An 11,480-nucleotide genomic window follows, 5' to 3' on the forward strand; every position below is an offset into this window, starting at 1 on the left:
CTTGGTAACTATGTGTATGGCATGGTAACTTGACTTGGTAGCCTTGTGTATGACTTGGTAACCTTGTGTATGGCATGGTAACTTGACTTGGTAGCCTTGTGTATGACTTGGTAACCTTGTGTATGGCATGGTAACTTGACTTGGTAACCTTGGGTATGACTTGGTAACTTTGTGTATGGCATGGTAACTTGACTTGGTAACCTTGGGTATGACTTAGTAACTTTGTGTATGGCATGGTAACTTGACTTGGTAACCTTGTGTATGGCATGGTAACTTGACTTGGTAACCTTCTGTATGACACGACAACTTGTGTAGTGCAAACCAGAAACATTAAACGATTTATGTCAGTAATGATAAATTATCAAAATGTTGTAAAACAAACTGTTGTTGTTGCAGACAAATCATAAACTGTTCTAATCATATCAATTATTCAGTTTTCCTGATGTACAAAATATCAAATTTTTCAGCTGTGTTTCTTTTTTAATGCTCTTAGCAACAAAATGGGAGTTTTAAAAAACGTATACTTCACTCTTTTAAACATTTCTCATCAGGTTTAAAGTGATCTTAAAAGAGATCTCAGTGACCTCTCCAAAAATACATATTTTCTTAAAAATTCTTATTTATAATTTACTATGGCTGCTCTCTCGAAACTAACACAATCCTTGGGTACATTTAAAAGTTTGTCATAAAAAATTAGTGAAATAAAAGTTTCAGTGTTTATCACACATATATAAAAACAAAAGATTAAGGGAAGTAAAAAAACTTAAGTAGACAACCTCCATTCTAACCTTCAGTCTGCTAAACAGTTTTTTGAAATTCTGACCTTGTACAAAACACTGAATTAAACATTTAAAAATACAATATCCCCCCCCATATCTATAGACAAACTTATTTAAACATTTAAAAATTAGTGTTTATATAAAAACATTAACCTTGTCACGGAATGGTAGAAATCTTATTTTCAGTTGTAATAAACAGTAAAAATCTGTAAACTACTACTTTTTTTTTGCTGGAAATCAGAAAAACAAATCAAAATTTGTGAGATTCTGAAAAACCATGTACCTGATTTCAAAATCCAACAGTCACAAAGATTAAAATTATGGCAACATCTAAGAATCATTATAAACATTAATATAACTACTTACTATCGCAACATCCATATCTTCATCATCTATATAAAGAGGACTGTGTTCTAGATGGTCTATTACTAGTCCTAAGACTGACCCCAGGCTGTTAAGATGACCCTGAAAAATTTGGTGTCAAACACACTTAATCATTCAGTAAGAAAACATTGTACATTTTTTTTGTTTCTGTAGAAACATCCCATAATAATCAAGAAACAAATGTTGACGAAAAAAATATTGCATTCACTTAGTATTTTATAAATCTGTTAAGAAATTGATAAATACTTCAATTTGCTTTTTTTGAGCATTAACTATTATTCTTATCATTTGTTTCTGAAAAAAGCTTAAAACTTAGTAACATAGGAGTAACAATGGTATACCATAGTTTAAGAGTCAGCAGTGAAAAATTACAGCCACTGAATGAACACTGCTATCTCACGTAAGCCAAAATCTGTTCACTCCTACCTCATGTGGCAAGCTAGTGCACAGGAGGTAACAGCAAAAAAGAAATGTTTATATGACACTGAACATGAAACCAATTAACAAACTTACCTAATTTAGAATCCTCCATTGTACAAAAAGAAATTTGAATATCTTTCTATTTGAAATATTACGAGATATGACATGTAGTAAAAAACAACAAGAAGGAGTTAATGAAAGCTATTTTCTTTATGAAACATGCGAACAAGAGCAGAAAAGAATGTATCATACGCGGTAAATAATAAAAGAATACGAAGTAATAGACTTTTTTTATTCCTAAATAAACAATAAAAAGAAAACAATTTAAATGTACCTGGGATTCTGCATACTTCTGTTTCCATCTCCTCCTCTGTTCTTGTGTTAGGTAACAAGACACCTGGGCAAGACCTCGAACAAACGTCAAGTTATAGAGTCCTTGAACCACACAGCCGTAGTATGCTGAAAACAGATATATCGACTTGTTAGTATCTTCCAAGGAAGAAACCATAAAACAGAGATGTCTACTCTGGATAGTAACTTCTGTAGTATACTGTAACAGAGATAGCTGCTGTTGTTAGTTACAACTGATATAGTAACTGTTACAGTTCCAACTGTCATATACTGTAACAGAGACAGTTGCTGTTGTTAGTTACATCTGATATAGTAACTGTTACAGTTCCAACTGTCATATACTGTAACAGAGACAGTTGCTGTTGTTAGTTACGTCTGATATAGTAACTGTTACAGTTTCAAATGTCATATACTGTAACAGAGACAGCTGCTATTGTTAGTTACGTCTGATATAGTAACTGTTACAGTTTCAACTGTCATATACTGTAACAGAGACAGCTGCTGTTGTTAGTTACAACTGATATAGTAACTGTTACAGTTCCAACTGTCATATACTGTAACAGACAGCTGCTGTTGTTAGTTACATCTGATATAGTAACTGTTACACTATCAACTGTCATATACTGTAACAGAGACAGCTGCTGTTGTTAGTTACATCTGATATAGTAACTGTTACACTTTCAACTGTCATGTACTGTAACAGAGACAGTTGTTGTTGTTAGTTACATCTGATATAGTAACTGTTACAGTTTCAACTGTCATGTACTGTAACAGAGACAGTTGTTGTTAGTTACATCTGATATAGTAACTGTTACACTTCCAACTGTCATGTACTGTAACAGAGACAGCTGCTGTTGTTAGTTACGTCTGATATAGTAACTGTTACTGTTTCAACTATCATATACTGTAACAGAGACAGCTGCTGTTGTTAGTTACGTCTGATATAGTAACTGTTACACTTTCAACTGTCATATACTGTAACAGAGACAGCTGCTGTTGTTAGTTACATCTGATATAGTAACTGTTACACTTTCAACTGTCTATACTGTAACAGAGACAGATGCTGTCGTTAGTTACATCTGATATAGCAACTGTTACACTTTCAACTGTCATACTGTAACAGAGACAGCTGCTGTTGTTAGTGATGTCTGATATAGTAACTGTTACACTTTCAACTGTCATATACTGTAACAGAGACAGTTGATGTTGTTAGTTATGTCTGATATAGTAACTGTTACACTTCCAACTGTCATGTACTGTAACAGAGACAGCTGCTGTTGTTAGTTACGTCTGATATAGTAACTGTTACTGTTTCAACTATCATATACTGTAACAGACAGCTGCTGTTGTTAGTTACATCTGATATAGTAACTGTTACACTTTCAACTGTCTATACTGTAACAGAGACAGATGCTGTCGTTAGTTACATCTGATATAGTAACTGTTACATTTTCAACTGTCATACTGTAACAGAGACAGCTGCTGTTGTTAGTGATGTCTGATATAGTAACTGATACACTTTCAACTGTCATATACTGTAACAGAGACAGATGTTGTCGTTAGTTACATCTGATATAATAACTTAGTTTCATGAGAAATAAAAAAAAGTAAAACAATTATAAGTAAGTTATTGAAAACAAGATATTATTAAAATTCCTACTATTCCACTTGAACACACATAATACTAATGATATTAACTGATCAAATTGGTTACTATCGAGTGTCACTTTCTTATGTGGTGTGAAAAAAAAAGGGTGGCCAATTAAAGGATTGAGCGTGACTTAAAGGAATCAAATCAAAATTGGCGGCCAAACTGGTAGCTACATTTATAGTATTGATATAAATTTTACAGCAAATATTCATTCCTTAGTTAGTTAGGCCATGTATCTTGTTTTACCCACCATCATGCCCAAAGTTGAAGTAGAGATTACACAAATAAAATTTGAGATTTATGAGATGACGAAAAGTATTTTGAATCTGAAAGTGGAAATCACTTTTTACTCTGACTCATAAAAAAGAATACTATACATATTTATGAATAAATCTTAACTAAACTATAACGAGTATAAAATGGTTACGAGGTCGGTCGATTCGACCCATCTTGTGGCAAAAAAGTTAAAATACAGCAAAATTCAAGTAAAGACTTTGGAATGGATAAGCCAGTTTTGTGTTTTCGTGATTTCATTTTACTACATTTATTTCCCAAAATTATTGCAAATTACGGTTATTCTTAAAAATTGATCACTTCTGCTAAAATTCCAAACTTAAGAATATTTTAAACATCTCTAATGCAATACATTAAGCTTGTGCACTGATGAGCATTTAAAAACAATGAAAGATTTATTCACTTCTCAGTCACCTTCTCTAGGCATGTTATTCAAATAGGTGCAAAACTTTCAATAAAAATCATATGAACTACAGATATTTTTTTATAATATTCTAAACAATTTAGTATTATTCTGCATATTCATAAGCACGTTTAAGACAGTGTTGTATCTATAACTAAGCTGTTATTGAATTGTTTTGTAACGAATCAAGGGAATTTTGCTCTAATGTAATTCATGAGAAGAAATTTACATGAAGTACCATGTTAAGATTATTTACTTTAATAAAACCTTATATTTTAATATGATACTCAGGAATGTTGAGAGCCAGCATGGGCCCTGGGCCAAACATCCTTGCCGGGTCCCCTTTCTCTCTCTTTTTTAACAGTTTCAAGAATTTATTAAAAAGAAGATCGTAAATTAGAACAGCAACGAGCTTATAAACCAGACAGAATCATAGTAGCAGCCGTTTTTACCTCACGGTATAAACGTAAAAACGTTAATAAAGTAACAACAAATATCTATTAAATCTATAAAGTAACAAATATCTATTAAATCTATAAAGTAACAAATATATATTAATTATTACTCAAATTATTATTTCAGTCGTTCTTAACGTATCAAGCGTCTATATGCAAAGAAAGCCAAAAACTATGGTTTTTATCATTAAATGAAGGTATAGCCTAAAGATGCCTTGTGGGCTTTAAGGTTTCATTTGCCCAGGCCCCTCGGCAGTTGTCTCCCTGGGAATGAAGTTCGCCCTGTGTGAAGCACTTTAATTACAAGACAGTTTACCTTGGTCAAAGTTTTGCAACACAATAACAACCGAGGGAATGAAATTCACCCTGCGAGAAGCACTTTACTTCCACGACAGTTTACCTAACCATTTGGCTATGCCGGACCTGGGATATTCAGAAGCTATTAAAAAAAAAGCAGGAAATACACTATCTTCTCATCAGTTGGAGAATGAAAGCCTACAGTTTCCACTGTATGCTCCATTGTGCCCCAATACATACTTAATATTACCTATCAGAAAAAAATCCTGCTTACCTTTGTCTACATTAAGAGGTAAAGTAAGAACAATCTGAAGAAGAATAGCAAGAGTATCTCTCAAGAACAATGGAACTTCCCTTTCCATGGGTGCAAGACTAGAAAAGAAGTTAATAGTTAAAATATATTAAAATTATGGTTCAACGTATCAAAGTAACTAATAATGTATTACATAACACTCAATAATCATCAACAAAACATCATCACAGTTACATTATACAATGGCACACTTACACATACGAAGAATTATTTATACATTAGTGGTTATCAATACAACACAAAACAGTTATTAACTTTCAATCAAAACAATTACCTGAACGTATTAGAACAAAACTAAAAAATTATCACGCATAGCTAATTGAATATACTCTTCATATATTTATATTTGTAAATAATGGAATGTATTGTTTAATCAGTTGGGTACGATCCCCGTTAATGGTATTTTTGGTCATACGTTAGGGTCATGGTCAGTAAACAGTACACTGTAAACTGAAAAAGTATTATTAAATAAAGCCAGATGTTTGGACAAGAAAAAACAACATATGACTAAACAATTAAGATACAGAAGTTAATGTATGCCTTTGACAATGTTACATACTTTTACAATGTGTTAACCTTTAAGTAACAACATCAAGGATACAAAGTGTCACAACTCTACATCTGAGATAAGCATTTTATTAACACTTGAGTCATTCAATCACTAGCCTACAATTCTTTTTTTTTATGTTGCAACATGAAATAAATACGAATATTTGTGATATTCAAGTACGAAAATAACTAGTTTCATGTTATAATAGAAAGTAAAAACAAATTTGTGTGTGTTTATCAACAAAATAAACTTTCTAACTCAGGAATTTCCACGGCTGCAACTACCTTGAAAGATGATCCTCGACTGACAATCCTGTCAGTTGTGACCACACCTGGGCATACGGCAGTGGAGTAGACATTTTGGCATTAAGGGCCAACACATGGAAAAGAGGGACTGTAATCAAAACACACAATATTTAATGTCCAAACAGGCTTGTCTCATGTCTGTAATTTAATAAGAAACTGCCAAGATCATACAACATAATGATACTTAGGTGTTTATTAAATACACTAAGAGAACTTTTAGCTAAGAGTCAAATAGAAACTTTATTTTTTATTAAATATACTAATAGAAGTTGTAGCCAAGAGTCAAATATAAACTTTATTTTTTATTAAATATACTAATAGAAGCTTTTAGCCAAGAGTCAAATAGAAACTTTATTTTTTATTAAATATACTAATAGAAGTTTTAGCCAAGAGTCAAATATAAACTTTAATTTTTTATTAAATATACCAATAGAAGTTTTAGCCAAGAGTCAAATAGAAACTTTATTTTTTTATTAAATATACTAATAGAAGTTGTAGCCAAGAGTCAAATATAAACTTTATTTTTTTTATTAAATATACTAATAGAAGTTTTGCAAAATGCGGTTAAAGCTAGAGGAATATCAAAAGTAGAACTTATCAACTTTCATACAAATTTATCATGAACTGGTATGAAACTAAACAAAATATGTACTAATACATATTACTGAATACAGCAAATAATCATGGATACAAACATATCAATATCGTGGATATAAAATACTGGTAGATATAAAGAATTACTAAGTTCACAATAGTGATAAAAAAAACAGTAACATTCATGCAGCAGTTATCATTACAACATGTGCCAACAATCTATGAATGAGAAAACACTGAAAACATATTTCAATTTATTATAACACATTTCAATATTACAACTTTGTTATAAAGTTTAGAGTTTTGACAGAACGTCAGAAATGTTGACTGTGAACCTTGATAAGTGCAGAGAGTTTGAAAGGTAGCAGAAGTTATCCAAAAATCTCTGTGGGAGTACACAGGATGATAACTGTTGTCTATTAACTCTCACGCTACAGACTTGGTCGATTCAGCTCCCAAATTTATCTTTAGAGAGTTTCCATACTCAGTTGGCAAATCTGTAGCTCACCTTACCCTACCAAATTACATAATACATGGGCTACTCGTGAGCATATAGACCTCTTTTTGTTGGTGCTTAACTATTGTTTTTATGTATTTCACACAACTGTATATACCCCTGTATTTGTTGTTGTTTAATTCTCATTTTTTCAACCATTTCACATAATCATACATGCCCTTGGAATTGATATTAAACTCTCATTTTGAGCCATTTTGCACAATTGTAAAAGCCCCTGTAGTTGATTTCAACTCTTGGTTTTACTACATACCCCTGTGGTGGATGGTCATCTCTTGGTTTTATCCATTTCATACAATTCTACATATTCTTGTAGTTGATGTTTAACTCTTGGTTTTATCCATTTCATACAATTGTACGTATTCTTGTAGTTGATGTTTAACTCTTGGTTTTATCCATTTCATACAATTGTACATATTATTGTAGTTGATGTTCAACTCTTGGTTTTATCCATTTCATACAATTCTACGTATTCTTGTAGTTGATGTTTAACTTTTGGTTTTATCTATGTCACACAATCATGTTTACCCTCGGTTCTACGTCATTTTACTGCTGGAGAAAGGATGCAGTAATTAATTATTTCATTTTAAGGTTTAGAAATGTATAAAAATTATATTATTGGAATATTATAAAAGCAACCTTTATCATGTTCAAACACCTTGAACACTAAAATTACGTCATAAAAGCTTTACCCGTGCAAACATAAATAACAGTGATTATATTTGCTATATAATGATAGCCTTTTTTCCCAGCAAATTATTCAATTTCATTATTAATCAAGTTTAGTGCGATAGTTTATTAGTTCATTGTAATTTTTTTAGAATAAAGTCATTCACTGTGCTAGGAAATGTTTGAGAACATAATTATTTGTCAGCACTAAAATGTCATGATATCCTTACCCTCACAGCTGATGTTGAAACCTTGGTTTCATTCATGTCACACAACTGTACATACCCCTGTAGATGTTTAACTTTCATTAAGTTACACAAGTATAATTAATTTTGTTCTTAATCCATTATTAAATGTAAAAAAAACCCATAAACTAATGTGTTTTTTACAATATTGTATCGCTGGTAATGATAGTTGATCTAATTAGCCATTCATGTAAAAGCTACAAAAGGGGCCATCTGCACCAGATATCTGTGATTAAAATGATACAGTAGAGGGAAGGCTGCTAGTTAACAACCAACTATTGCTTTACTGATCACACAATGAGATTTCACAGTAATTCTTATAATGCAACCACAGACTCGCTTATGAAGTGCAATTTTGCCACAATGGGACAGTAACCTTGGACCCTAGGATCCACAGATTTGTAAACTTATTTCTAGGCCATACTGAGTGATAAAAAGAGAATATCAGGCAAAAAAAAACCAGCAGAAATAAAGAAAAAATCAAAACTTAGCAGCTACAAAGGGTTTGATAAAAGTTTGTATCATCACTACTGATCTAATCTTCAGTGTAATAGTTAGCAGTTCTTATCTACTGACTGTTCACCAACAATAGTAACAACAATCATAGACTTATTTTTAACACTGAGGAATAGTACATTACTTTTAGTTGAGCATATGCACATGGTGTGAAACTCACCAAAACATGATTTTTTTGGAGGTTGAATGGAGGACAGAGTACCTCCTCGGTAAACCAGTTCACATTCAAGATTGGTTCTGAAAAAAAATTAATACAGAAAGTGAAAAAGATTATTAGTTTTTTTGTTGTTGTTAAATAAATAGCTAAACAAAATTTATAATCTCAGATATAGTGAAAAACTAAGTCTGTATGTTCACAAAGGTGAATTTAGGTTTTTACTTCTGGAAAAATCAAAGGTTTAGAAAGGAAAACTTCAAGGTGAATTAATCTTTAGAAATTTGTATCAAAGCTATCAAACCACAATACTATTATTAACAACAAACACAATATTCTGATACTCTATTCATGAATGGTAAGAGATACTGGTGACAAATGTATCCACCTTTTACAATTCTTGGTTTCTACTTGAACAAGTTTCTTTAGGAAACACTTTTACTTCAAAAGATGTAACTAGTGTTTTTAACCCAGCTTCCTCAATAACTGAGCTATGATTACGAGGCAACCTGAAGTCAAAGTTTTAAAGTGCTTCCCAATTAGTTAAGAGGACCGAGAGTCTGTATAACTTTTAATAATGTTCCAGTCGTTCTTGATAATGTTTTTGTGTTATATCTGTTTGAAAGTAAAAGGAATATTCTTCTATGACAAGACATCGAGGAAGTATATTAGATTTAGCAAGTTAAGACTTGTGATGAGAAATATTGAGATGACACAAATCATTTTTTTAATAAATAAGTTGTTTTTTATCTAAATTTATCTCCACCAAAAATATTGATGACAACATACAATGTCTGTTGAAAGGTGAAATCACTAGTTAATGACGTAGTAGTTGAATGAAGCAAAATACAGTATTAAAATAAACTTAATGATAAATATCAAACAAGATAAAACTGAGTGAATATATAAGATGGAACTTTCCAAATCACATATTAAAAAAATACAAGTCTAAAATAAAAGCATTTTTAGGTTATTTTTTCAAATCATTATTTCATAATAAAATGTTGGAAATTTCACAACCTAAATAAATAAATATTAAATAGAAATTCATCAAATTTTTCATGCTGAACCTAGGGCTCCATTTAATTCGTTGACTGTGGCTGCTTTAAACATGTGCAGAATTTTTGCAAGCTCGACACTGTATACAGCACACAACTGCCGGAGGTGGACTGTACCCTGGTCAATGGGTAAAAAGGTTTGTCCGTAGTTATATGCAATTTTATGTATTTCCACTGTGAAGATGTAAAACATGGTTATTAAAAGTTTAAGAAAAGGTTAGCCTTTTTAAATGGATGAGACAAATACAAGGGTAACTTACCGGGCAATAGAGCAAATAAATAGGAAGAGGCTATGCGAGTTAGGAGAAGAATACTTGGATCTAAACTGTGCATAGGTGCTGTTTGTGAGGTCTTCTACAATATTGGCCATTGCTTTTCTAATAGAAGAAACCTGTGGAAAAACCATGTGTGACACATTAGGTTCAAGAAATAAGTTTCAGGGGTTTATTCCAATGAAGTAGCTAATCCAGAAAAAAATTCCCAATATTACTCGGTTATAGGAAAATACAAGGCATAACATTACAGCCAATCAGTTGCTGTGAATTGAACCTTTTTCTTTTGCATGAACACTTATACTTGCTCAAGTACTTTTGTGACTAAAAGACAAACAGTTACTTTTCTTAGTAATTTACTATTATAATGTGATTTATCTCAATAAATGTGAAATCATGTCGAAACTGTGATAAAAATAATGCTGGCAGTTAAGAGATTTTGACCAAGTAAAACTTGCGACACATTCATCCTGCTAGTAAGTTTGATTATATATACAGTAACATAATGTGTAGTTTGAATAATCAGTGACTTAAAAGGAAGATGTCCACATGTAGAGTAGAAAATTTGAATCTCATAACTCAGTTTCTAATGTAAACAAATTTTTTTTTATGCTTCTAAAACAGAAATTTTACTAACAAAATTAAATTCTTAACTGCCACTATTATATACCGGATATCTGAATAAAAAGAAACTTCCTAACAAATCAACAATATTATTAATTTAACCACACACACACATTAAGCAGTAATACATTTGACAGGTGTATTGTGTAAACTATTTCAGTTTGAAGCTGGGTGATTAGTGATATTTGCTATTTTTTAACTAATTATCCCTGTCAATTGATTAGTACAGTGTTTCTCCAACCATTACTTACAAGGAGAGCAACTTTGAAGGCAATATTTAGATTGATTTTTGGAATAACTGAAAACAGCAATACCAATTAATCAATGTTATCACAGAGACATGATGGAGTGATCTACAAATATATTTAATGACAGAGACATGATTGAGTGATCTACAAATATATTTAATGACAGAGACATGATGCAGTGATCTAAAAATATATTTAATGACAGAGACATGACGGAGTGATCTACAAATACATTTAATGACAGAGACATGATGGAGTGATCTATAAATATATTTAATGACAGAGACATGATGGAGTGATCTACAAATACATTTAATGACAGAGACATGATGCAGTGATCTACAAATACATTTAATGACAGAGACATGATGCAGTGATCTACAA

At 31.5% G+C, this 11,480-nt stretch overlaps 1 protein-coding gene across 1 annotated transcript in view; it reads right to left on the bottom strand.

Annotated features, from left to right (window-relative positions):
• Positions 1-1,145: 1,145 nt before the first annotated feature.
• LOC106467515 (E3 ubiquitin-protein ligase UBR3-like) overlaps positions 1,146-11,480 on the bottom strand; it is a gene marked incomplete at its 3' end in the record, with an annotated part of 72,699 nt that continues 62,364 nt past the window's right edge. The window contains exons 26-31 of the mRNA XM_022395713.1: positions 10,213-10,343; positions 8,901-8,977; positions 6,182-6,290; positions 5,309-5,406; positions 1,918-2,042; positions 1,146-1,244 (exon numbers count right to left, since the gene is read on the bottom strand). Of these exons, the coding sequence (XP_022251421.1) occupies positions 1,146-1,244; positions 1,918-2,042; positions 5,309-5,406; positions 6,182-6,290; positions 8,901-8,977; positions 10,213-10,343 (639 nt within the window). The remainder of the gene's footprint in view (positions 1,245-1,917; positions 2,043-5,308; positions 5,407-6,181; positions 6,291-8,900; positions 8,978-10,212; positions 10,344-11,480) is intronic.

The sequence above is a fragment of the Limulus polyphemus genome, unplaced genomic scaffold, assembly GCF_000517525.1.
Source record: "Limulus polyphemus unplaced genomic scaffold, Limulus_polyphemus-2.1.2 Scaffold2642, whole genome shotgun sequence".
NCBI classification, from domain to species: domain Eukaryota; kingdom Metazoa; phylum Arthropoda; class Merostomata; order Xiphosura; family Limulidae; genus Limulus; species Limulus polyphemus.